The sequence below is a fragment of the Apodemus sylvaticus genome, chromosome 6 (assembly GCF_947179515.1).
Source record: "Apodemus sylvaticus chromosome 6, mApoSyl1.1, whole genome shotgun sequence".
NCBI classification, from domain to species: domain Eukaryota; kingdom Metazoa; phylum Chordata; class Mammalia; order Rodentia; family Muridae; genus Apodemus; species Apodemus sylvaticus.
The window spans coordinates 114,995,771-115,022,567 of NC_067477.1; the positions used below are offsets into that span (position 1 = coordinate 114,995,771).

Below are 26,797 nucleotides of genomic sequence, written 5' to 3' on the forward strand. Positions count from 1 at the left end.
AGAGAAGGTTAAACCTGAGGTCTGCAGCTCTGACTCTGGTTCTCCAAACTACCCAGAAACAGATGCAGAGGTGGAGTTGGTTGTGGAGACACTTGTGTCAGAATGCTCTCATCGGGTCTTATTCTGGAAAAGATCAAGTCCTCTTTAGGAGCCCTGTGACGTCAGACCAGAATTTTCTTGGTCCAATGAAGTACCATTTTAAGGCAGCATGCTCTATTTTCATTCACTGTGGGCGAGTGATCTTATTATAGTTCGCTGCCCTACGCCAGCCTTCCAGAAAGAATGTTAACCTAGCAGGGGGCAGTGAAGAGCTTTGCATTTAAAGCAACTGTTAGGAAACAGTAAAGTGCTGTTCATTAATCACTGCAAAACCTGAATGTATGATGCTCTAGGAATTTTCAAAAACTAGCATAAATCTCTGCTTTTCCTTTATTAATTATGTAACCCAGCGGCTTGTGCGTATTAGGTGTTTTTTTTTGGCTTTGTTTCTAAATCATCTACACATGGTTGGCATCACAGCAGGCAGTGACCTCGAGGTATGCGGTAAACCTTGGTGGCCTAACTTTTCCAGAGAGTGAGAGGTGTGTCTGTGATGAGCGTGGGAATTGCACTTGCTAGCTGAATTATGTCCAGTGTTTTATAATCTAAGTGTAGCTTACTCTCTAACCTGCATGTTAATAATATGCTTTGCTCGAAAGAGAGAGAGAAAACGCCGGCTGTCTTTTAAGCAGGGATGTGTTTTTTATAGATATCTGTTGAGCTCGTGTGTAGGGTAGCAGAAGGAATTTTGACGTTTGCACCCTCCCACGGGCAGCCTGAGCAAGGGGGTTTGTTCATTCATTGAGGACGGCTGGGTTCCCCGGATGGAAAGAAAGCTCTACACAAGGATTTTAGAGCATCTGACAAGGCCTTGTCTGTAGGAAAATATCTTCGAGTGGAAAGGAAAGGTTGTTCTGGGCTTTTAGATTGTTGTCTTCCCTTTCAGAATATCATTCTTAGAGAGCTGGGTGGAGTCAGAGAGTCCGCTTGCTTTTGTGGCAGCTGGACGGTGGCCATTGAGAGTCTAACATGGGACTAGAACCTAGTGCCCTTCCAGGAGCACTAAGCGGAAATCAGAGATAGTGGTGAGGCCAGAGAGTAACCACGTGCTGGCTGTGGGTCTTTCCTGTTGTGCTGACTGTGGGTGCTTCCTGTCAGGCTGGCTGTGGGTCTTTCCTGTTGTGCTGACTGTGGGTGCTTCTTGTCAGGCTGACCGTGGGTGCTTCCTGTCATGTTGGCCAAGATCTTCTAAGCAGTTTCTCTGGGTAAGAGTTGAATTGGGTTTTTTGGTAAACAGAAGTAATCCTCCATGAAGTCTCGATTGTGATATTCCTGGTAAGCACGCAGGTTACAGAGGTGGCCTGCTTTCACTGACCCATTGAGAAGATTCCTGTTACTCAACAGCAGTAAGCATCAGAACTGCTTGCCAACTCTACTGTCCATGCTATCATACCGTTATTCTCATTAGAGCAGCCATTCCACAGACAAAGAATGTCCATTATGTATAATGATTAGCTCATTCAGAATGTCCCAAGAAAGCAGAATTCAGCATCGAACTCAGAGTTTCAGTTAAAAAAACAAACTCTCCCCCTTCTTGGGCAGAGTGGAAGGCAGTAATGACCAAGGTATGCAGGAATCCATGTGTTCTTTTCCTCCCTGCCTAACAGCTCATTGGATGATAACTGAAGAGAAAGTACTGCTTTTGTGAGTGAGGTTTTGTGTTCTATGCCAAGAACAGGCAACAGGGACTGTGACCCTGTGGGTTTAATTTGGTGCCTTTATGGGTAGGCTTTCTGTAGTCTTCTGAAGCAAGAGTAGAATTTCTTCCCAGATACTTAAAAACCACCACTAGAGCAGGTGGGGCATGTTTGCCACAAAGAATGAAAAAGATACCAGAGATGAAGAAGAGAACATAAAATATCTCCCCATCAAGTACTTTTAATTGTAGCTGGCCTGCATAGGACTTGCAGTGTTAATGTAGCATTTATTTACTCTGCTTCTATGTGCTCTATATATTTACACATTGGCTATGTACACCTGTTCTCTGTATGTATATATGATATGGTATCTAATGGAGTTGACTCTTGAATATCAGGTGGCAACCCTCACTAGCCTGTTGCTTTGTATGGACTTGGTGTGCCCATGACACACATCTAAAGCCACTTCCCCACCTGGAGCCATAGCCTTTCCCCGCCACGTCATCTAAGCCCTGAGAAAGCCCTGAAGTATATCACATTCCACTTCCCTTTCACCAGGGAACCGAGAGCCTGAAAGACTGGTTTCAAGAGTGCTGGCTATTATCTTGGGGCTGAGGTTTCTGGGTCGGCCAGGCCCTCTCGGCTAGGAGGCAGCTTTGGGAGCAGTGTGCCTGTGGACTCCATCTGGGATATAACTTGATGTCGCTGAAGCAGAGCTTTGTGCTTGCTTTACTTTACTGGAGTGTTCCGAATCTTGTGATTCGATGTATAGTAGAATACTCTGGGTCATTTGAATGTGAGTTTTGCATTATCTATGTTATTGTTCCCCAGTCCTTAGTCCATATGATCAAGACCTGTTTCTTGTCACCAGATTCTAGAAACCTTTGACCATTCAACTAGATTTATGTCTCTGTCTGCTGCTATGGACTCCAAAAGTTAAGGCAGTAGGTTTTAGTTTTCAGTTGTTTAACTCTTTATTGATAAATATTTATTGTAATAAAAAATAATTTTTAAATCCTTTTAATTGTTTTCTAGTTGTCTTTTTTTTTGTCCTTGGTAGATGCAAAGGGGAGGCACGGAACAGGAAGCAGAAGCTGCTTGATGCAGAACCAGTCACACGTTATAAAGCGAGATGGTACGGGCTTTGTTTGGTTTAGTGATTTATTTTTGTCTTTTTTTGTTTTGTTTTTTTTTAAAGTGTTACTTAGCTCCTTGAAATTTCAAAATAAGCTTTGATTTTGGATCTCCGCCTTCCTCCTGCCATTACTAGCCTGGTTTAGGATGTGTGGGGGATCCAGCTGAACTACATCGCTAGCCCTGAAAGGGGGATTGTTGCTCTGGTTATTGCTTGTTAGATATAAAAAAGATCAGCTTGGGTTGGAGAGATGGCTCAGCGGCTAAGAGCACTGACTGCTCTTCCAGGGATCCTGAGTTCAAATCCCAGCAACCACATGGTGGCTCGCAACCATCTGTAATGGGGATCAGATGCCCTCTCCTGGTGTGTCTGAAGACAGCGACAGTGCACTCACATACATAAAATAAATAAATCTTTCAAAACAAACAAAAAAAGCCCAGCTTGCTTTCAAAGACCATCCAGGGTATGACTTTTTCAGTACCAGACAGATGATCACTTGATTCCTCAGGGAAAGTGAGGAAATAATAACCACAAACTTGCTTTTTTCTAATCATTTTACAATTTTTATTAACTTTTTAAAGACATCCATGTAGGCCACCTGGCATCAAATACTTTGTGGCTGGAGATGGCTGAACTTTAGACCCTCTCGCCTTACTTGCCGGGCACTAAGATCATGGGCATGTGCCACTGTAGCCAGTTTAATTCCGTGCTGGGACTTGAACCTTGGATCTCGTGTATGCTGGGCATGCTCTCTACAGCAGATCAGCATCCCCACCCTCTAGTTCAAGCTCGAAAAACAAACCTTTCAGCTGTTATGCGAGCTCTGATATGGCTCCTGGCTCCGCCAGCCCCTCAGTTCCTTTTCTCACACTTAATTTTTAAAGATCTGCTTATTGGCAGCAAGGGTGTGCTGCTGCCCACCGGTTGGTGGCAGGACAGTCTGAGGGCTTTGTTTCTTTTCTGCTATGGGAGTCCCATGGATGGAACTCAGGTGGTCAGGCGTGGTGGCAGGTGTGGTGGCAGGCAAGCACCTTTGCCCCTGAGCTGTCTTATGCCCCTTCCCTCATACTTTAAAGATGATAATAAATAAGTTTTTAAAATACGTATTAAAATTGGATAAAGATTCCTTTTTGGAGATCTAATTGGTAAAATTTACAAATCGCACATTGCTACACATGAGCAGGGAGACCGTGGGCCATCCTCAGTGGGAGAGGAAGCACCTAGTTTTGCAGAGACTCGAAGTGCCAAGATGGGGGGATGCCAAGGGGGCCCGCATCCACTCAGAGGAGAAGGAGAGGGGGTGGGGGAAGGATTATGGGAGGGGGTGACCAAGAAGAGGGCAGTGAGCAGCAGTGGATAAGTCAGATGCCAGCCCAAACTCCATCAATTACCTCACCTCTATAAGCCCCTACTTTAACTGGAAGGCAACATGTTTCTAGGGATTTCCCGGGTTCAGCATCAGTTAAGAACCAGTATTTAATGGCCCTTGGAAAGTGATTATTTTCTTTCCCCCAGTGTACAGTTACCCTTGTAAGAGGCTGTAGGTCCCTCTCAGGAAGAACTGCAGAAGGCTAACAGCAAAACTTTTAGGGGTCTTATCAAGGTCCTTCCTTAGGGGGAACCTGGTCACCCCTTCATTCAAGGGGTTCTGGGTCTGCACACTGGCTCAAGGCTGGAAATAGATGCTGAGTCTACCTTTTGCCAGAATCCAATAAAGCCTTTCTTTCATCTGTTTGAGATTTTTTTTTTCTGATGCAAACAAACGCAGAGGCTCCTTATCTGTTTCATGCCTGGAGACACCATGATTAGCCAGCACCAAAGGTCTGTATGAGTCATGCCGTCATAAAATTCATCTTGCCTGTGCTATTACGAATTACGTCATTATGAACATTGTTTTGTCTGCACTGCCCATATAGCTACAGTCACCTTGCTGCTGGCGATTCAGTGCTGCCACTGGCCCCCACTGGCCCCCACTGCCTCAGGGCCCAATTAGTCCCATTGCCTTTAACTCGTTCAATTGAACAGCGGCACCTCCAACCCTAAGATCTGGCATGAGCAAAGACGACAAAACTCTTCAAATGTGCAGGTGGCCTCTCACCAGTTTGCATCTTACAGGACTTGTGAAGGGCGTGTCTTCTGGGCTTTCCTATTGTGGAGGATTAGGTTTTACACAGCAAGCCCATTCTTGCATTGCAACTTCCCCCGAGCCATAAACCCCCATCATCAGCACTAAGTCAAGGAGTAGCTAGCCTGCCTGAGGCCCTAGGTTCCATCTCCAGTGCTACAAAAATAAAACTCTGGAGTGGTTTGCTTTAGGCATAGTGTCTTGAAATGTAGCCCAGGCTGACCTAGAACTTCACAGTCTTCCTATCTCAGCCTCCTAGAGGGCTGATTGTGAACAACCATGTCTGTGTAAAAGGGTTGTTGTTATTGTATTATAATTATATTATTATTATTATTTTGGTGTAGGGCTTTACATTTCTTATTTTAATTCATTTAGTTTAGAGACAAGGTCTCATTCTGTAGCCCAGGATGACCCAGAACACATTCCTGAGTTGTGGGGTTACGGGAGTGGTGGTTTGGTTTGGTTTTGTGTGTCCAGGCTGTTCTCCCACGAATAGACCCCCTGGCTGGTGTGGGCAAACCCTTTACCATTGAGCCATTCCACGAGCCCACGGGCATGGGTTTAATTCTATTTTTTAATTTAAGTACACTAAAAAGAGCCCAACTTTTTACACGTATGTTTTCATGTGCTTGTGCGCCACTGCAGCGCGTGTGAAGGTCTGAGGACAACTTGTCAGAACTGGTTCTTTTTCCACAGTGTGGCCCTAAAGGATTGAACTCGGTCGGTTGTCACTCTCTTTGGCCATAAACATTAACTGCTGAGCCATCTCTCTGGCCTAACATTATTTTTGTTAACAAGGGAACACGGGGTGCCTTAGGGATGATGTCTTTTTTCCCCTGCAGACTGCTGCTTTGGGAGAGCGGTGGTGTCCTGGGTCCCTTTCCCCAAAACCACTCTCCTGCACCCCCTTCCCTTTTTCTGTAAGTAGTGGCTACAGATGATGAGAGTGCTTGGGTTCACCCTTTCAAAAACGCAGTGGGCTGAGGTGGTCTCCTACTCTGCTTGAGGAAAGGACGCCACTGTCTATTGTACAAAGCTTTTCGTGTTGCAGGGACTCAGTTAGTTTGGAGGAAAGTGCCTTTTAGGAATATTCATTTGGTAAGTGGATGCTGAGAGAAATGAGATGTGGTTTGTTCCAGCTGCCTTCGTGGGGTCAGGCCAACCCTTCCAAACAAGATGGAGGCAAGGAGAGGAAAGTCCGTATCTGGGATACAAATATACAACAACTATTAGTCCCCGACAGAGAAGCTGGGCTGGAGCGCTGCGCGACCGCGCTCCAGCGATGGGTCAGGTGACTGCTTTCTCTTGGCAACGGCTTGTTCCTAGCAACCGGGCCGCCGGTCCAGGCCGAGCTGCCAGTGGGTGGGAGGTCGCCGCCATGAATCCGTCCATTGGGGTCCTAGAGCAGAATGGAGAAGAACACTTAGCCACCCCGATTCTCGGACCCTCGGTGCATTCGGATAACCCGCAGGAGCGGATCCAGGCCCGGCGCCTGCGCATCGCTGCCCGCCAGGAAGCCCGAAGGCGGTGAGCTGGATGGCAGGGTGGAGCGATGGGGAGTCCAGAGTGCCTTGCGGGGAGCTGGGGCCCGGCTGGGTGGAAGCCCTGTGGTGAGGGGTGTGTGTGTGTGTGTGTGTCTTATGCGCCCGTACACCCTGGGTGTAAGCAAGAGAACTTTTCTTCTAGAATATTCAAGCACTGAGTTTTGGGACAGCTAGGGCTACATAATGGGACTTTGTCTCAATATTTAAAAATAAAAATAAAAAGGTTCTAGGTCAGGTTTAATCCAGAGGCTGTAGTTTGCTGACCTGATATAATGGACCGTGGTCTGTGAAAGAGTCAGTTAGCCCCAATCTACTGAGAATACCTTATAATAAAGATCAGGACAATTACCACAGCCAGTGAGCATAAGTGATCGTGTGTTCCCTGCAGAGATGAACACCTTGATCCATTTTAAAAATTAATAAATAAATCCAGGGTTAGTGGCTTATGCCTTTAATCTCATAATCTCAAGGAAAGTCTTGACACCTCAAAATAAAAATAAAATAAGAGTAAAAGCTTTTATTTCACTTAGTGGCCACACTCACTGGGCCCAAGGCCATGTAGATCGATCGATACTGTAGCAAAGCTGGGGCAGCTGCGTGTTTGTGCAGACATTGACGTTCATTGTCTGGAATCCATCCAGGCATTGCAAGTACCAGACCTGTGAGTTAAGAGGGGGTATTGATGGGGGGCCGTCACCCTTGCATCCCCACCGTGTTCCCCAGGCTTTGGTGTCTTTATTGGCTTAGGTACAGTTTAGGGGACATCCATTCGGCTTCCACACGAGAGCTCTTATTCACTGGTCATCAGACTTCAAGTCATAAGGTGGACTCCATCCTAGTTGGGCAAGGCCGTGATCATGGTTGGCATCTCTGGGTACTGTGGTAACTCAGATGTGATTTTAATTGTCCTAACACTGGTCCCTAACAGTTCCCTGGTGACCTTCAGTCCCTGTGGGAAGGGCTGGGAGCATCCTTACACTATGCATTTACCATTGTATTCCACGGTCGTCCTCCTGGGATCCCTGCCACCTCTTTAGTTAGGAGGTTCTGGGATGAGAACTGGGGTTGGTTCAGAAACTGGGTAAGGCGGAAGCATCCTTGGTCAGCTTGTCTGTTGCTGTTATGTTTGGCTAACGGATGAACTGGACTCTTGTCCGTCCTTCTGCTTGGCTCCAAAGGATGCCACGTTTATCCATCTCCAAAGCTGTCTGCGGAGCATGGTCTTGCTTGTTGCTGTGGCCTTTAACAAGGAAACTGGGAAGTCAGTGGTGTGCAAGAAATTTATATTCTAATGAGGGAGGGAGGAAAAGTGTCCCTATAACTATGGTCTATGACAAGGACAGCAAGGGGAGAGGACACTAATGGGTGTGAGCCCTAAAGCCAGGCCCCTAGAAAGGGTGGAGCTTGAGGAAGAACTGGCTTTGTAGGGAGGTGCTGAGCTGGGTTATATTAAGACATTTATTGTTGGGTGTGACAATTTATTCCCATCAGCACTTGGGAGGCAGAGGCAGGAGGATCTCTGAGTTTGAGGCCAGCTTGGTCTACAGAAAGAGTTCCAGGATGGCCAGGGCTACACCGAGAAACCCTGTCTTCTAGGGATTGGGGTGGGGGGACATTTATTGGGTGTGAGATAACAGTATGTGATAATGTCTAAACAAAATTGAGGCCACTTTCCTGATGGGCAGGGTGTCACTTTCTTCCTGTCTGGGGAATAAGGGGCTGGAGGTGTGACTGGGGAGACCCGGGCAGGGAGGAGACAGCTACTCTGGTTCTGGTGAGGCACAGGATTGGTCTGGACTCTGTGGCAATGATCTAGAGAGAAGCAGATGGACTCAGGGCAAATTTTGAAGTTGAATCTGATGGATGCTTCTGATTGGCTGTTTCAACAGAAGATGGTGTAACTTCTATCTGTGTGCCATGGCTTGAGTACACACAGACAGACAGACAGACAGACAGACAGACAGACACACACAGACAAATGAATAAATAACATTTTTTAAAAAAGATAGGTGTCATCAGATGTGGTGGCATATTTCTATAACCCTAGCTCTTGAGAGGCAGAGGAAGGCAGGCATCTCTGAATTTGAGGCAAGATGGCCAAATTAGGGAGTTCCAGGACAGCCAGGGCAGCATAGTGAAACCTTGTCTCAAAAACAAGACAAAACAAAACACGAAAGAGGTGCGGAGAAATGGCTCAGCAGTTATGAGCAGTGACTGTTCTTTCAGAGGAACTAGGTTTGATCTTTAATACCCCATAGCAGTTCACAACTGTCTCTAATTCCAGTTCCAGGGGATCCAATGCCCTCTTTTAGTTTCTGTGGGCACTAGGCAGGCACATGGTACACAGGCATACATGTAGGCAAAACATATGTTCACATATAGTAATAATATAATAATAATAATAATAATAATAACTGTTCAGCACAATGGAGGAAATGAACCTATTCCAGATAAAGGGGAAGTGTGTGTCTCAGTGATCTTTTATGTGCTAATTCTAGGCACAAGAGAAAGGAGGGGGAGTGGAGGGTAAAGTGGACAAAGGGGGAGAAAAAGAAAAGGGAAGAAGGAAGGAAGAAAAGGAAAGGAAAGGAAAGGAAAGGAAAGGAAAGGAAAGGAAAGGAAAGGAAAGGAAAGGAAAGGAAAGGAAGGGGATGAAGTGTAAAGCAATTTCAATCCAGCAATATGGCTGACCTGACAAGGGATCACATCCAAAGACCTAGGTCTATGTGAAGCAGCTGGAATGCAGACACACCACACATCTTTAATCTCTCTGGCTAGAACACAGACCCAACTTTAGTACACATCTGTCTTAGTCAGGGTTTCTATTCCTGCATAAACATCATGACCAAGAAGCAAGTTGGGGAGGAAAGGGTTTATTGAACTTACACTTCCACGTTGCAGTTCATCACTAAAGGAAGTCAGGACTGGAACTCAAGCAGGTCAGGAAGCAGGAGCTGATGCAGAGGCCATGGAGGGATGTTTCTTACTGGTTTTCTCCCCCTGGCTTGCTCAGCCTGCTCTCTTATAGAACCCAAGAATGCCAGCCCAGGGATGGCACCACCCACAAGGGGCTCTCCCCACTTGATCACTAATTGAGAAAATGCCCCACAGCTGGATCTCATGGAGGCACTTCCCCAACTGAAGCTCCTTTCTCTCCAGCCTGTGTCAAGTTGACACACAAAACTAGCCAGTACAACATCTTTAAGGTAAAATTAGTTTTGTAGACGGAAACAGCCAGGTTTGAAAGTGATGTCTAATCAGGGGGCAGACAAAGTGGTGAATCAGAGAAAGATTTGACAGAATGAGTTAGAGATGGGATACGCCCAACTCTCATGAGAACAGCACAGGAAAGAGAAACCATTTAAAAGCAACACAGGGAGAGAATCAGTCAGCTGGGGGTCAGTATAGTGGGTGCTGTGCAGCGGAGTAGAGTTTGTTGTGAGTTCATGCAGTTCAGTGCAGGCCAGCAGATGCAGCTGAAGCCAGAGAATAAGAAATCAGAAGATTAGAACAATTGCCAGAGTTAGTTTGAGGCCAAGCAGAGCAATTTGGTGAGAAGCCAAGAGAAGCCAGATGAAGTCAGTCAGCTTGGAGAGGAGTTTGAGACAGAACAGCTGAGTTGAACCCACCAGCTAGAGTTCAGAAAGAACTAGAAAGGGTGAACTTATTCAGCAGCAAGCCTCCAAGATGACAATTACATCAGGTGAATAAAAGTTACCTTTACAGGGAAGAACGGAGGGGGGTTCCATTTCAAAGTACATCACTTCAAAGAAAGTTCAGAATACCAAGAACAAAGAGAAGTACCTTCAAACTTTCTGAGTGAAGAAAATGAGCCCAGTGTTGTGTGTGGTATGTGGCCATGACACTCAGGAAGCTGAAGCAGGTGGGTCAAGAGTTCCAGGCCATCCTGAGCTAGGAGACACTGTCACAAGGAAACCATGAATAATAAAACAGAGTTCTTACCTTGCTCAGCTTCTGTGTGAGTGCTGGAGGCTGGAGGTTTGAACTCAGTCCTCACATTTCTGCTCTCCCAGCCCCTGGTTGGTGGTTTTTGTTTTGTTTTCAGATGTATTTATTTTATCTTAACGTGTATGCTGACTTTGCCTGAATGATCACATGTGCACCACACACATGCCTTGTGCTCGAGGAGATCAGAAGAGGGCATCAAATCCCTGGAACCAGGGTTGTGAATGGCTGGGAGGCACGTGGCCATTGAGACCCGGACCCAGGTCCTCTGCAAGAACACATCTTCTCAGCTACTGAGCCATCTCTCCAGCCCTGCAGTGTGTGCTTGAAACTCATAGCTCTGTTAGTCTGGTCATACCTCACTTCAAGAGCCTATTGGACATGCGTGGTCCAAGGCCACCATATTGGCTAGCACAGTGCCCAGGTTGAGGGTGGGGGGCGGGAAAGAAGATGCACTAAAACAGCAAAGGGATTAAAATTGAAATGTGGTGAGAATTTGTAGCAGATCTTGACAGAAGTCACTTTCCTTTCAGAACCCCCCCTCTCCGTTCCACGGAATAGCTGGGAGTGTTCGGAAAGGCTTGGTTATTAATTAACTGACTGAAAACCAAGGCAGGAAGTTTGAGATGGGGGTGAGAATACAGCTACCTTAGCCTGGCAGTGTTTTAGTAGAAGGGACAGCAGTGTTCTTTCCAGAGGCGAGAAGGGTAAGGTCAGATCAGGAAATGGAGTGAGAAGTCGCGGCTGTGGAGGCTTTGCTAAGGCTGAGAGGGGCTGACTGCTCCCTTATCTCCAGAACTGGGCTGCGGTGGACTTTGAGCACAGTGGGTGGAGCTGAGGCCAGTGAAGGGTCTCCTTGTTTCCCGAGGAATGCCGGAATCTTGGCAGCTTCTTTCCTAAAGCCGCTCAGGAGCCCAGATGGCCACTGAGGCCCTGGGAGTGAGCAGTGTGGGGGTGGCAAGATCACTGCTGGCTGCTTCCTTACAAGAGAAGTACAGAACTTTCTCTCTCCCTCCCCTCCCCTCCCCTCCCTCCTGCCCTCCCTCCTCCCCTCCCCCCCTCTTCCCTCTCCCCTCCCTCTTCCCCCTCCCTTCTCCCTCCCCTCCCCCTCTCCTTCCCCTCCCCCTCTTTCCCTTCCCCCTCCCCTCTCCCCTCCTTCCCTTCCCCCTCCCCTCTCCCTCTCCTCCCTCCTCCCCTCCCCTCTCCCTCCCTTCCCCTCCCTCCTCCTCTCCCCTCCTCTTCCCTCCCCCTCCTTCCCTCTCCATCCCCTCCCTCCTCCCCTCCCTCCTCCCCTCCCTTCCCTCCTCTCCTCTCCCTCCCTCCCCTCCCCCTCCTTCCCCTTCTTCCCTCTCCCTCCCCTCCCTCCTGCCCTCCCCTCCCCTCCCTCCTGTCCTCCCCTTCCCTCTCTCCTCCCCTTCCCTCGCCCTCCCTCCCTTCCCCCTCCTTCCCTTCCCTCTCCCCTCCCCTCCCTTCTTCCCTCCCCTCCCCTCTCCCTCCATCCCCTCCCCCTCCTTCCCTTCCCCCTCCCCTCTCCCTCCCCTCCCTCCTCCCCTCTGCTCTCCCCCCCTCCCCTCCCCTCCCCTCTCTCCTTCCCTTCCTTCCCCTTCCTCCCCTCCCCTCTCCTTCCCGTCCCCTTCCTTCCCCTCCCCCCTCCTCCCCCTCCCTCCTCCTCCCCCTCCCTCCCCTTCCCCTCCCTCCCTTCCCCTCCCTCCCCTCCCCCCTCCCCTCCCCTCCCCTCTTCTTCCCCTCCCCTCTCCTTCTCCTCCCCTCCCCCTCCCCTCCCCTCCCCTCTTCCTCTCCTCCCCTCCCCTCTCCCTCTTCTCCCCTCTCCCTCTTCTCCCCCTCCCCTCCCCTCTCCTTCCCCTCCCCTCTCCCTCTCCTCCCCCTCTCCTTCCCTCTTCCTCCTCTCCCCTCTTCCTCTCCTCCCCTGCCCTCTCCTTCCCCTCCCCTCCCTCCTCCCCTTCCCTCCCCCTCCCCTCTTCCTCCCCCTCCCTCCTCCCCTGCCCTCTCCCTCCCCTTCCTCTCCCCTTCTCCTCTCCCTCTTCCCTCCTTCCTCCCCTCCTCTCCCCCTCCCTTTCCCTCCCCTCCCTTCCCCCTTCCCTCCTCCCCTCCTCCTCATGCCCTTCACTGTGTCGCCCAGGAGGCAGGCATCCTGGCACTCTCTCCACACAGCCTTTGAACTTCCGCTTCTGTCTTACTTTCACATCAAACTATGAGTTATTGTTACTGCAGCTTTCAGGCACAGACCCGTCGCTGGGAGCCCGGACATGCCAGCCTCTGGCCATCAAGCCCAGTATGCCAGTTAAAGAGAGAGCAATTAGTGGTAAGAGTCAGAGAAAAGAGGTTTAACCAGTGTGACCAGACTGGGAAGGCCAGGGACCCCAAGCTTAGGACCAGTTTTGGCTCTGAAGGCTGCAAGCCCCTTCCGAGGCTGCCACGCGGTTGACTGTTTGCAGAAATAAACCCAGTGAGAACAAATGTTTGCTTAGGCGAAAGTTGTTGGTCTGTCAGTTTCTGTCATTGTTGACACAGGATCACACTGTGTAGCCCGGGCTGGGCTGGACCACACAGCAATCCTCCTGCTTCAGCCTCCCAAGAGCTGGGCTAACAAAGCTTGGCTGAGGCGGGAGTTTTAATCAGAAGAAAAGTCTCGGAGGAGCCAGGCCCAGCTCTGCCTTGGGTGGGAGAGCTCAGGTTGCTGCGAGCAGTAAGAGTGCTTGCTAATCTGACGGGTTAGCGATGAGGATAGCTTAAAAACAAACCTCCTTTTCCTGATTGAAGGGAATTTCCCTATGGACGCACGACTCAACGGCCAGTTTGTCCTCGGAGACATCCTGGTTTATCTGTTTGCCGTCGGGTGCTTCTTTTGATGAGCGGCGCGGACACAGGGTGGGGCTTCCACACATGGCTACTAAAGAAGCAGGGATGCTGGCAGCTAACAGCCCCCAGGGCACTGAGGGGGTTGGAGGCCTGTGCCTCTTGTCCCCAGCAGGGCACTATTGCCATTTAGTTGGAAGAGGTGCATGTGGCTTGAGTGAAGCCCTCTGCTTCCTAGGAGATAACCCCTGCTCTGCGGAGAGCCTGCCGCTGCCCTGCGGAGAGCCTGCCGCTGCCCTGCTGGTCCTCCTGGCTGCTGCCTGGCTTGGTTACAGTTCCTTGTTTAAGGATGCTTACCCATGAGTCTTCTTCCCAAACCGCAGGTCTGGTAACTTTTGAAGGTCTGGGACAGGACATTGTAAAAACAGGCAATAATCCACGGGACCCAGGACTCTCTTTTAGGGCCGAGCCCGTCTCTCCAGGCCCCAAGTGACCCTTTAATGCCATTAGTAAATGCATCACAGTAACAAAGTAAAATAAAAAGAGTCCTCAGAGCTGAATCCCTTTTCTTAGGCCGCTCCTTTTGTGTGTTTGCTATATTGTCAGCTGTGCACACAAGCGTGCAGGGACCCAGGCTGGCAGGCACAGCCCCACTCTGGTTCAGAGGCAGTCTAGACCAAAATCTCCCTTTTCCTTTCAGGGGACCTAGACTCAGGTAAAACCAGAGGCAGGAGAGAATTGCAGAAGGAGCTGGTCTGAGTTTGGAATTGATATTTCAAAAGATCTCAGGGGCCCTGGAGAGATGGCTCAGTGGTTAAGAGCACTGTCTGCTCTTCCAGAGGTCCTGAGTTCAATTCCCAGCAGCCTCATGGTGGCTCACAGCCATCTGTAATGGGATCTGGCGCTCTCTTCTGGTGTGTCTGAAGATAGCGACAGTGTACTCATACATAAATAAATAAATCTTAAAAAAAGAAAAAGATCTTAGGGCTGGTAAGATGGCTCATTGGGTATTGGCACTTTTGATCATGCCTGCCCACCTGAGCTCAGTCCCTGCACCCAGTGGGTAGAAGGAGAGACCTGACTCCTCCAGCCTGCGACTTCACATGTACACTGCAGCATGTCTTCCTGTCAATGCAGAAATAAAAAGTAATCTAATTACTTATGAATATTTTGGCTTTGTATATGTATACACACCATGTGCGTATCGGCTTCTCTTGGGGCTCATGGACTCCTCTGGAACTGGATTGAACGAGGAGGTTGTGAGCTGCCACGTGGGTGCCGGGACTCTAACCCAGGTCCTCTGGAAGAGCAACAAGTACCCTTGACTGCTGAGTTACCTCTCCAGCTCTACAATGTAATTTTATAAAAGTCATATTATTCTGAAAGGTTTTTAAGGGTTGGAGGGAGGACTCAGTGGCTGAGAGCTTATATTGTTGCCCTTGAAGTTGGGCCAGAATTCAATTCTCAGCATCGATGGGTGCCTCACGACCAGCTATGACTGTAGTGTCAGGAGATTTGACACCCTGAGTTCATATGCACATGCCACACACACTAAAACCAGTAGATCTTTAAAAAGATTTTAGTATACAGTTTAATCACGAGGGTTAAGAGGAAGAGAGACCCTTGGGAAGAAGGTGAGATCCCTGTGAGAGCCCAGCGTGGGCACCTCAAGGAGCATTTCCCTTAAGTGGTGGCATATTTGCCATTTTGGTGGCTCTCAGACTAAGCCTAGGGTTGCTAGGATCCCTCCCCCTTCTCTCTCCTTTTGACAAGTGAGACAATATAGAGTAGCTCCTGAGATGCCTTGGGGGTTATAACCAGAAGTAAAACCAGGGGCCACTAGGGTTGCACAAGGTTTCAGGATGAGTCTTTATACTGTAAGTGGGGTTTCAGATGCAGTTCCCAGGAAGCCCTAGGTTTGTGCCTGGTAAAGGAGAAAGGCCTTAAACAAATGCTGTTCGTTACTGGGGCCTGTTCTTCGCTCTCAGCAGGCTATAGGCGCCCGCCAGACTCCTGGGTAAAGCCCTCTCAGGGCTGTAAATTCTCCTGTCCTCCCACTGTCTCAGTATGCCCTTCCAGAATTTGTTGTTCTGTTGTGTTTCTTGAGATACAGTCTCAACAGCCCAGGCTGGCCCCAAACTTACTATGTAGCTCAGGTTGGCCTTAAACTCCTGATCCTTCTGCCTCTGCCTTCCAAATACTGGGATTGCAGGCCTGAGCCTCCATGCTTGGCCCTCAGCATTGCTTGAGGTTACATCTGTCCTTTCCTGGGCTACGAAGCAGCACATTCTATTGCTGTTGTATAAGTTCCTTAAGTAAGCTGCTGGGGCTGGAGAGATGGTGCAGTGGCTAAGGACGCATGCACACAGCTCTTGCAAAAGAACACAGTCTGGCTCCCAGCATCCACGGGAGTCTCTGTCTAAAGATTGCTGTAACCCCAGCTCCAAGGGGTTCATGTCCTCCATTGGCACCTTCACTTACAACTGCTCTTATATATGCAGAGACCCCTTCCCCCAACACACACACACACACACACACACACACACAAAGTTAAAAAGAAAAAGTAAAAAAAAAAAAAATCAGTTTCTGAGGCCCTCAGTTCAATTCCCAGCAACCACATGGTGGCCCACAACCATCTGTAATAGGATCCAATGCCCTCTTTAAGACTGGGCTGCAGGGCATTTTCTTAATTAGTGATTGATGGGGGAGGGCTCAGCCCACTGTGGGTGGGGCCATCCCTGGGCTGGTGGTCCTGGGTTCTGTAAGAAAGCAGGCTGAGCAAGCCATGGGGAGCAAGCCAGTGAGCAGCGCCCCTCCACGGCCTCTGCATCAGCTCCTGCCTCCAGGTTCCTGCCTGGTTTTAGCCCCTGTGCTGACTTCCTCCGATGATGAAGACTTAGAAGATTAAACAGATTAAACCCTTTCCTCCCCCAGTTTGCTTTTCGGCCACAGCGTTTCCTCACAGCAATAGAAACCCTAAGACACGATGTACCTGGATTCCCTGGGGTCTGTGCTGAGGGGTCCCGCAGGTCCCGGCCCAGTCACCCACTGGAAAGGTTAATTGACAGTGACGGTAAAGGCGGGACATCCGTCCTGACCCTGAGGGTTTTGAGCTTGTGTAGCTGGCAGCTCTCTGACTGTAGCTTCCTAGTTGATCATTATCATAGACCGAGTCAGTGAGGCCAGGCCTGCCAAAGATAAGGCTGCCCTGGGCTGGCTTTAGTGTCTTGTCAAAGCCCATTTACCAAGCACACCTGTTCCCTTCTGGAACCCAACATGAAGCCTGAGGGCAGGACTCAGAATAGTAAAGCCAGAAATGTGGCAGATGGCATCAGCTGGTGTCCAAATGCCACACAAGGAGATAGATGCCTGCGACCAGGCGTCATCTTGGCTATGTTTCCTGCTCCTACAACAAAGGCAACCTGGAGAGTATTTACTTGAGCTCACAGTCCACAGCAGGGGAGTCAAGGACCCTAGCCAGAGAAGGGTGTTTTCTACAGTGGGAGCTGGGACTTCTCGTCTTAGCCACATCCTCAAGATAAACACTACACACAGTCCCGATGCCTGTCCCAGGTAATTCTAGATCCTGTCAAACTGACGGCTCCAACTATCACGGGGACTTGATAGCATCCGGTCCCTTTCACCTGACTAGATTTAGTTAAAGCTGGGCTTTGTAGTCTAAGGTTCTCCCTTCTCCTTTATTTGCTTCTAGTGTGGGTTTTTTTTTAATTTATTAGTATATGTGAGTACACTGTAGCTGTCTTCAGACACATCAGAAAAGGGTGTCAGATTACGAATGGTTGTGAACCACCATGTGGTTGCTGGGATTTGAACTCAGGACCTTTGGAAGAGCAGCCAGTGCTCTTAACTGCTGAGCCATCTCTCCAGACCTTAGTGTGGGGTTTTGTTGTTGTTGTTTGGTTTTATTTGTTGTTGTTGTTGTTTTGTTTTTGTTTTTGTGATTGGATTTTCTATAGAGCCCTGGCTGTCCTAGAACCAGTCTGGTCTGGAACTCATAGAGATATACCTATCTCTGTCTCACAGTGCTGGGACTAAAGCCGTGTGTGTGTGTGTGTGTGTGTGTGTGTGTGTGTGTGTGTGGGTGTGTGTGTGTGTTTTGGGGAAGGGTTGGTTTTTTGGTATTTTTTGAGACAGAGTTTCTCTGTGTATCCCTGGCTGTCCTGGAACTCAGTCTGTAGTCCACCTGCCTCTGCCTCCCAAGTGCTGGGATTAAAGGCGTGCGCCACCACCGCTGTGTTTAAATAAGAGCGCAGGCACACACTCCTGATGGCTGCACTGCCCTGCTTTGATCTCTCTGCGCAGGGAGGCCCTGGGGGAGTACTTGGACGGGAAGAAGGAAAGCGAGGAGGACCAGAGCAAGAGCTACAAACAGAAGGAGGAGAGCCGCCTGGTAGGAGCTGCCATCGCTGTCCAGGCTCCTAGCTGGGCCTTCACAGGCAGGCGGGCAGGAAGTATACCTTCTGTGAGGCTGACTCTAGATGGGACCGAGCTGGAGTCTGTCATGTTTTGGGGTTCCCCGGGTGTGAGCTTTCAGATTGTAGGTTCCTGTCGGGACAGGTGACACACAAGTACAGGTAGCGCTCTCTGCCTTGAAGCCTGGCCTAGGACGCAGTCTGAGCCAGTCTTAAAAACAAACAAATGAGAAACTGGGGCAGGGGGTAGGTGGGGGTGACCCAGGGGTTAAAGTGCTTGTGTCAAAAGCACAAGTACTGGAGTTCGGATCCCCAGGCACATGTAAATGCGGAGAAGGCAGGGGGCCCCAGAACCCAAAGCAAGCTGGCTTAGAATTCACTGTGTAAGGCTGGTGGGTGGCACACCTACGACTCAGGAGACAGAGGCAGGCAGATCTCTGTTAATTCGAGGCCAGCCTGGTCTACAAAGGGAGTTCAGGACAGCCAAGGCTACACAGAGAAACCCTGTCTGAAAAAACATAACACCGTGTAGACCAGGCTAGCCTTAAAACCAGAGATCCAACTGCCTCTGCCTCCTGAGTTCTAGTATTAAAGGCAAAAAACACCATGGCCAACCCTCTATACACATACAAATAATTACATTTAACTTCTTTACTCTATGTGCCCTGGGGTGTATGTGGCAGTCAGCAGTGGGAGTTGATTCCTACAGTGTGTGTTCTGGGGGTTTGAACTCAAGGCTTGGCAGCAAGGACGCTCACCCAGTGAGCCACCTCAGCGCCCAGAATGTTCTAGCTTCACAGCTTGCCGTCTTTGTTTTCCAGAAACTGACTAAACTCCTGCTCTGCGGGACTGAGTTGGTGACAAATATTCAGGTGGCTACAGACATCAGAGAGATCCACAGGAGGGTTGAAGAGGAGGAGACAAAACGGCAGAGGTAAGGGGTGGATCGGCCGCGTTTGTGCGCCGCCGCCGCCATGACCGCTCTTCAGTTCTCTAAGTCCTTGGAGCAGAAATTTGTCCAACCTGGTCTCCTGGAATCCCCTTCCTGCTCCTTATGAACCAATCGTCCTCCCTTCCAGGCCCCCTCTCTCCTCCCTCCTTTCCTCAAGTGTCCCAAGCTGTGTGTGTGTGAGTGGAGGGCCAGTCCCTTGTCTCTGAACACGGGACACTTAACCGTGGTCTGCTCTAAAAATGAGGTTAATGTCAAGGATTGTAGGAAGTCACAGGAGGAGGCTTTTCTGCAGAGGTTGGAGAAAACTCAGCAGGAATTTTGGGTTGTGCTGGGAAGGCCAAGTACGGTTTAGGTGTTGCGTAGGCATCTTAGGCAGAGGCGTGCAATCTCAGAACATGCCTAGGGATGACAGGTGCTGCTGACAGCCCTGGCTGGGAATGACTCTTGCAGGTGAAGCCTGTTGAGTAGGAGTAGCTGGCAGAGCGTGGGGTGACTCCGGGTGGGGATGGGGTGTGTACGTGCACCTGAAGTCAAAGCTTGCTTCTGTCAGCAAACTTTTCTGCAGCTCGAAAGCGGCTGCAGAATTGATGGAAACCTGGGCTTGGAGCGCCCCCTAGTGTTTAACCTGCAGCAGCCTCTCCAGCCTCAGATAAGGCAAAGATAAAACTGCATTTAGTGACAAAGTGATGCTTTGTGAGGAAAATTCAGGCTTTTTTGCCTCTTATCTGGGCTTCTCTGGTCTTGGTAAACACATTGGGAAACAGTGTGGCTTGTTTTCTGCTGTTTGGTACACAGGATTGTTACCTGAAGTCATGCTGTAAGATGACGTTATGTGGCTGAGATTCAGAGGTCACATGATAGTGAAGATTTTGGAGGTGAAGGGGGAGGCAAAAAAAAAAAAATCAACCAAGAAGCTCTATATTTAAATCAGTTACATGACCAGACCCACAGATAGCTCAGGGTTAGGCACAATGTAGCAGCGTATCTTAGAAAAGAAACATTCTAATAGGTCCTGTGTGCTCTCGACTGGACAGCAGAGGCACAGGACGAGACCATATTCATGTTGTGGCTCCTGCAATAAAGAACTTTAATCTGTCACACTTGGGTGACAGAAGCAGGAGGATCTCTGTGAGCTGGAGTTCAGCCTGGTCTACAGAGTGAGTTCCAGGACAGCCAGGGCTATACAGTGAAAACCCTTTGTTTTGAAAGAACAAAACAAAACAAAAGGAAGCTGTGGTCTCGTTTGGTGATAGTATAGGGTCAGTGGTGTTGTGTTCGCTGGTGTGGTCCTGGCCACCATTTTCAGAAGAGCCCCTGCCTCAGCTGTGATGCCTTCTTCTCTGCCACATCCTCAGTGTTCCCTGCTCGAGGCCTCTTTGGAATTCCTAAAAGGCATTCCTGATTTCCTTCTCGTACGAGCGATCAGACACCCGAGGCTATGCTGCTCCTAAAAGGACTTGCATAAGAATTTAAGAGCTGGGTGTGGTAGCTTGTGCCGATTCATCTCTGCACTTGGAAAGTTGAGGTAGGAGAGGAACATCAATTCTGAAGCCACTCTGGGGTGCCTATGAAGCTCCAGGCCAGCCTGAGACTCTCAACCAAAAGGATGTAGGTACCACTTGCGATGCGGCTGCCGGGTACTGAGACACCGCCCCCCTCCCCGCCTACCCCCCAACCGCTGCAACAGTTGGACATTTTATTAACCCTAGCAACAGGTGTATAAAGGTCACCAAGGCTGATGCTTCACCCTCCCTGCTGTACAGAAGACAGAAGTGAGGCTTGCAGGGGTCAAGTGCCTTGTCTTGAGTCCACCCACAGTGAGGCCAGGATTTGAATCTAGGCTGTTTGTAGTAACTGTGGTATGTCACTGTCCCACCCAGCCCAGCTGGCTCGACTGGGCGCAGGGATGTGCTTTAACGCTGACGAGTTTCTTAAATCGAGGTTGGAGTTTATGAAGAAGAGGCTTTGTGTGAGTCGCTGGTCCTGATGCTTTGACAAAACACCCTGCGAGACCAGCTTAGGGAAGGAAGGGTTTATTTCGGCTCACAGTTTGGGATCACAGTCCACAGTGGCCCAGAAGCCATGTCTGCTCACACTGCATCTGATGCCAATAGGGAGTGGGGCGCCACAGGTTGGGGTGGGGCAGAGGGTGGGGCCTAGGGGGTGAGGGCTGGGGGGTGGGGGGGATGATAGTTCTCAGCTCAGCCTCTCCCTTTCGTTCAGCCTCAGGTTTTACCAGGCTTTCCTAGCTCAGGCGCCTTGATCTTGAAGCGCCCTCGGCCTGCCAAAGGCTTGTTTCTGTGGCGCTCCTAAACCCCACCAAGCTGGTGAACAGGGTTAACCATCACAGATTTCAGTGTAGGTTGAGCAGGGCATTAAGAGCTGGGGTTGTGGGGGAGGGGATGTGGAAGGACGGTGGTCCGTGCTTCAGTGTGTCTGTCAAGGGGTGAACGTGCTGTTGGTATTCCTCAACAGCTGTCTCACTTGGGGTGACCCACATGATAGAAGCAGAGAACTGACTTCAAGTAGTCCTCTACACACGTGTACCTGCACATGTATGTGCCTGTACACATACATACACAGATGCACTAAATAAGTAACTAACAGGCAATCCAAAGTTAAGCTAAAAAATAGTTTTTCCAGAGTTTGCGTTTTGCTCTGGATGAGTGTTTGAGGGAAGAGCCTGGGCCATGGACGGAGCCTGGGCCGTGGACGGAGCCTGGGCCGTGGACGGAGCCTGGGCCGTGGACGGAGCCTGGGCCATGGATGAGCCTGGACCACGCTCTTGGGAGAAGCCGCCTCTGGAAGGCGGGACCCAGAGCACGCAGTGTGTTTCTACCTGCAGACTGGAGAAGCTGGAGAATGAAGTTAAGACCAGCCAGGACAAATTTGACGAAATCACGGCGAAGTGGGAGGAGGGCAGGCGGAAGCGGATCCCGCAGGAACTGTGGGAGATGCTCAACAGCCAGCAGGTGCACTGTGCCGGCCTCATAGAAGACAAGAACAAGCTGATCAGCGAGCTGCAGCAGGCAAGGGGCTAGCCTCCGCCCGGCCTGGGGATGGGGCAGCAGGCGAGGGGCCGGCCTGGGTGGGGGGCAGGCGAGGGGCCGGCCTGGGGGGGCAGCAGGCGAGGGGCGGGCCTTGGGGGGGCAGGCGAGGGGCCGGCCTGGGGGGGGCAGGCGAGGGGCCGGCCTGGGTGGGGGGCTGGCTTTATCACCTAGCATGTGCATGATTCCAGCCAGGTGTGGAGGTAGGCACCTGTGATCCCAGCGCGGGAGGCTCATGCAGGAGGCTGGCAAGGTCAAGGCTCCGTGGGCTACACCAACGAGGGGGCGTTGGGAAAAAAACCAAGACGTCCACTTGGCCTATTTTTATGCCGAGTTGGATGCAGGGCAGCTCTGTCAGGTAGCTGGTTCCCAGGTCTGCTGCCTCATCTGAGAGCTCGCCTCTACTCTGCCTCTCTAACCTCTCAGAAGGGGCTGAGTCTGGCCCAGTCCCACTTGTCTGCTTTTGATTTTGTTCCCACTGCAAGTCTACTAGCCTGAGGCGCTTCCTGTTTTCTTCCGGGCACTTGCTATTTTAGGCTTTGCTTTTAAGTTTGTATTTCATTTGAGTTAATTTTTTATGACATAAGGAGAGAGCACTATTTCATATTTTATGTGTGGACTGTCCAGCTCTTCTTCTTCTTCTTCTTCTTCCTTCTCCTTCTCCTCCTCTCCTTCTCCTCCTCCTTCCTCCTCCTCCTTCTCCTTCTTCCCCCTCCTCTCCTCCTTCTTCTTCCTCCTCCTCTCCTCCTCCTCGTCCTCCTCTTCCTCCCCCTCCCTTTCCTCCTCCTCTTCTTCCTCTTCTTTTAAAAAATGTTTAGTTTCTGGGCACAGACTCATAAAGTCCGGGTTGGCTTTGAACTTGTAGTTGAGAATGATCTTGAATTTCTAATCCTCCTGCCTCTGCCTCCTAAGTGCTGAGATCACAAGCATGTGTCACTATACTGGGTTTATGTGGTGCTGCAGATCAAACTTAGGGCCACCAGCACGGGAAGTGACCTGGGCTCCAATAGCATCGGAGGGGCAGTCTCCATAGTGTAGACTTGTTGGAGACTATTGGTCTGAGACTAGGGGTGTCACTCTGTGGTAGAGCCCTTGCCTAGCATGCCACAACGGTGCACTGCCTGCCTCTCAAGTGCTGGGATTTAAACGTGTATGCCACCACACTTGGATTTTCATTTTAACCAAGTCTTGATATATAAGGCCAGGCTGGCCGTGAGCTCACTATGAACCCTAGAGAGGCCTTGAACTCACTTATGAACCAAGGCTGACACTCACATGCACAAGCCCCTTGTCTCTGGATCCATGTCATTAGGCCTGGCTTAATACCTAGTGTTTACAGCTTCACACAAGAGGTGTTCGGTTGTGTGTGCTTGGGACCTCTGGCTTCTGTCTCTGTTTCTGACTGACTGCCTGTTCTCTCCTCAAGGAATTGAAAATAAAGGATGACCAGTATGTGAAGGACCTGAAGAAACAGTCGGAAGACATCACCCTGCTTCTGGAGAGGATGGAGGAGCAGGTGAAGAGCGTGATGAAGAACTTCCGCCAGGAGCTCATTCACATCGAGGTGGGCTTCTCAGGACACCGGGCCCGACAGCTCAAAGTGGGGTGGGTGGGGCGTCGGGTGGGGCCCCATGGCTCCAGTCTGATTTCTGTCTCTGATTCCAGGGTTTGTTTGCTCATTCATTCATTTATTCAACCGTAGCCCAGTGCCCACTGTAAGCAGGGCACTGTTGCAGGGGCAGCAGAGACGGCCATGAACGAAATAAACCAGGGAGACAACTAGAGCAAACCGTGTAAACTCCTAGGTATTGAGTTTGGCTGGTGCTAATAAGTATTGTGAAAGCACAGTGAGTTCCCAGTCGCTGGGACAAAACAGCTTAAGGGGAAAGGCCTCGCTGGGGCCGGGGCCGATGGGTTCAGGGCCGATGGGTTCAGCGGACTCAGCCCGGGCTGAGCAGTTCACACTGTGAAGGCAGGAAGCACAGAGGAGAATGCCTCGCTGAAGGGTGTCCCTCTCTCCTTTATCCCAGCCGGATCTAGTCAGGCTCCTAATCTAATGTACCGCCCACACTCAGGACGGCTCTCTCCTTAGTCTCCTACTGTCCAGGAGGTGTGCCCAAAGCAAAGTCTCTGGAGCCTCTCAGTTCAGCCAGGTTGCCAGGATAGGTGAACCACAGGGGATAAGTGAGGGGCAAAGTGGTCTAGAACCATAGTCAAATGCAGAGGTTTGTTGCTGGTACATGACCAGTGATGTGAAGGGACAGGGACAGGGACAGGGACAGGGAGTGACAACTAGGAATCAAGGATCAGTGCCTTGACTGTGAATGACACATTCAAGATTAAGATTGGGTTCTGGGTCTTCTAAAAATGGAAGCAACACGAGAGGGCTGGGGCCTCTCCTGATTGTCACCTCACCCCTGCAATGGGAGGCTTTCCCAATCTGCATGCTGTCTTTGTCTCGCGGGGCCCAGCCAGGGCAATGCTAGTCAAGGTTGGGGTACATGCCAGGGCTTGTCCTGTGGCTGCCAGCTAGGACGCTTTCCTGTCACCAGTACCAGGCGTCTGACAGACTAAGCCGGCAGTTCCCCATCTGTGGCTCTCGGCCCTTTCACTAGGGTCGCATATCAGATATTTATATTATGATTCACAACAGTAGCAAAATTGAAGTTATGAAGTAGCAACGAAATAATTTTGTGGTTGGGGGTCAGCACAACACGAGGGACCTACTAAAGGGTCGCAGTGTCAGCAGGGTTGAGAGCCACTGCGCTGAGCTGTGGGACTCTGGGATAGCGTCCTCTCAGAGTTCATGAGGCATACACATTTGTTGCCTTCTGTGCAACTCTTTCAGCAGCCTTTCGGCCGCACGAAATTTGGGGAGTTTGTGTTTGCATGTGACTTCACCCCTCTGTGTGACTAGGCTCCTGTGTTGTTACCTAAAAGTTCTCAGTACTGGTGGGACGCCCTCCCCACGACGGTTGCACACACGCGGGCTGTTTCCTGTCTTGCTTGTAGAAAGCCTTTGAGTCAGAACGACAAGAACTGCTAACCAGTAACAAGAAGAAATGGGAGCGAGCCCTGCAGGCTCACAATGCCAAGGAGGTAAGGGGTGGGTGGGAGCATAGGGGCCGCCGGGGTGACCCGCGAACCAGCGGTAGTGATGGATGCCCCGAGTGGGACCCGGGTGACTCCTGTCCTTTCTGAGTGTCATCGTTACCCGTGTGGTTTTGAAGGCTGTGCGTGTCTGATGGGCAGATGACAATTTTTGCAGCTTGCTGAGGTTTCCACCATCTTGTCACTGTCCCCTCAGTGTCCACCAAAGTCATAATGTTGGTGGCCCAAGAAAGTGTTTTGATTTTTCCTTCTTTCTCTGAGAGAGGGTCTCATGTAGCTCAGGATGGCCACATGTAGCTCAGGATGGCCTCAAAATTTCTATATGTTCAGGATGACCTTGCTCCTTGTGACCTTCTGCCCGCATGCCCCAGTGCCGGAGCTGCGGGGCGTTACGTCCAGTTATGACTTACGAGGGCCCAACGCAAGGTCTCCTTTATGCTAAGTGAGCACTCTTCCCGGTGAGCTACCTCGCCAGCCCCGGAGACTTTTAAAACATACTTTACTTAATTATTGTTGTTATCATTATTATTATTATTATTACTGTTATTGAGATGGTCTCACTGTGTAGTCCTGTCTTGCCTGAAACTCCCTGTGTAGAAAAGGCTGGTCTCAAATTTGTGAACATGCTTCTGCCATTTGATTGTTTGGGGTTTCTGATGTGTACAATCCAATTTTAAGACACAGTTAAAAAATAGTGTGGGAATACTGCATTACTTTATTTCATATGTACAAAGAAACAACATAGGATTTATCATCATCATCATCATCATCATCATCATCATCCTTGTTCCGCAGTGTAAAGGCTAGGTTATAAAGTGTGTTAAATTTCTTTTAAGATCTGTTTTTTTTTTTGTTTGTTTGTGTTTTAGTTTTAATGTGTAGGTATGTCAGCATATGTGAATGTATATAGGAGCCCACAAAAACAGAAGAGGGCATTAGATCTCCTGGAGTTACAGTCACGTGGATGCTGGGACTTGAACTTGGGGCCTTGTAGGAGCACTACTCTCTCTTAACAGCTGAGCCATCATGGCGGCTGTCTTAGTCAGGGGTTCACTGCTGTGAGCAGACACCATGACCAATGCAAGTTTTATAAAAGACAACATTGAATTGGGGCTGGCTTACAGGCTCAGAGGTTCAGTCCACTGTCATCAAGGCAGGAACATGGCAGCATCCAGGCAGGCATGGTGCAGGAGGAGCTGAGAGTTCTACATCTTCATCTGCAGGCTGCTAGTGGAAGACTGACCTCCAGGCAGCTAGGGTGAGGGTCTTAAGCCCAGCCCACAGTGGCACACCTACTCCAACAGGGCCACACCCAGGAGGGCCACTCCCTGGGCCAAGCATATACGAACATCACTGCGGCCCTGGTTTAACTTCCGACAGAGCGCCTCTCTGTAGTTACTTCAATAAGAACCTAGCTAAGGCTCCCAGAACTCAAAGCCCTGGAGTGTGGGCTCTGAATGCCGTCCCCCCCTTCCAGTGGCCTGCTTGTTGGGCTGGGGGGAGACTGAGTCGGGCAGGGGGCTCGCTCACCCTGCTGTCTGCCATCCTTAGCTGGAGTACCTCATCAACCGCATGAAGAAGGTGGAGGACTACGAGAAGCAGCTCAACAAGCAGCGGGTCTGGGACTGCGAGGAGTACAACACGATCAAGATCAAGCTGGAGCAGGACGTGCAGGTGAGGGGCGCTCCCCTCCCCCAGCCGGGATCAGGTGTGTGTCTCAGCTTAGCTCCACCCCCCTCCCACCCCCGTGTAGGTGTCCCGGAGGCAGCCATTCACTCCAGAGTATTTGTCTACTTTCTTTTATTTGTTTGTTTGTTTGTTTGTGTATTGGGCAGGGGTAAGGTCTAATGTAGCCTAAGGTGGTCTTGACCTCTCTGTGTAGCCAAGGATGAGCCTGAACTCTAGAACTTTCTGCTTCTAGCTTCTAAGCG

General features: G+C 50.1%; 1 protein-coding gene across 1 annotated transcript in view; it reads left to right on the top strand.

Moving 5' to 3' along the window:
* The first annotated feature begins 6,184 nt into the window (after positions 1-6,184).
* Positions 6,185-26,797, top strand: part of Drc1 (dynein regulatory complex subunit 1) — a 36,926-nt gene continuing 16,313 nt past the window's right edge. The window contains exons 1-7 of the mRNA XM_052186216.1: positions 6,185-6,523; positions 17,647-17,734; positions 18,578-18,690; positions 21,554-21,737; positions 23,182-23,319; positions 24,768-24,854; positions 26,418-26,540. Of these exons, the coding sequence (XP_052042176.1) occupies positions 6,279-6,523; positions 17,647-17,734; positions 18,578-18,690; positions 21,554-21,737; positions 23,182-23,319; positions 24,768-24,854; positions 26,418-26,540 (978 nt within the window). The 5' untranslated portion in view covers positions 6,185-6,278. The remainder of the gene's footprint in view (positions 6,524-17,646; positions 17,735-18,577; positions 18,691-21,553; positions 21,738-23,181; positions 23,320-24,767; positions 24,855-26,417; positions 26,541-26,797) is intronic.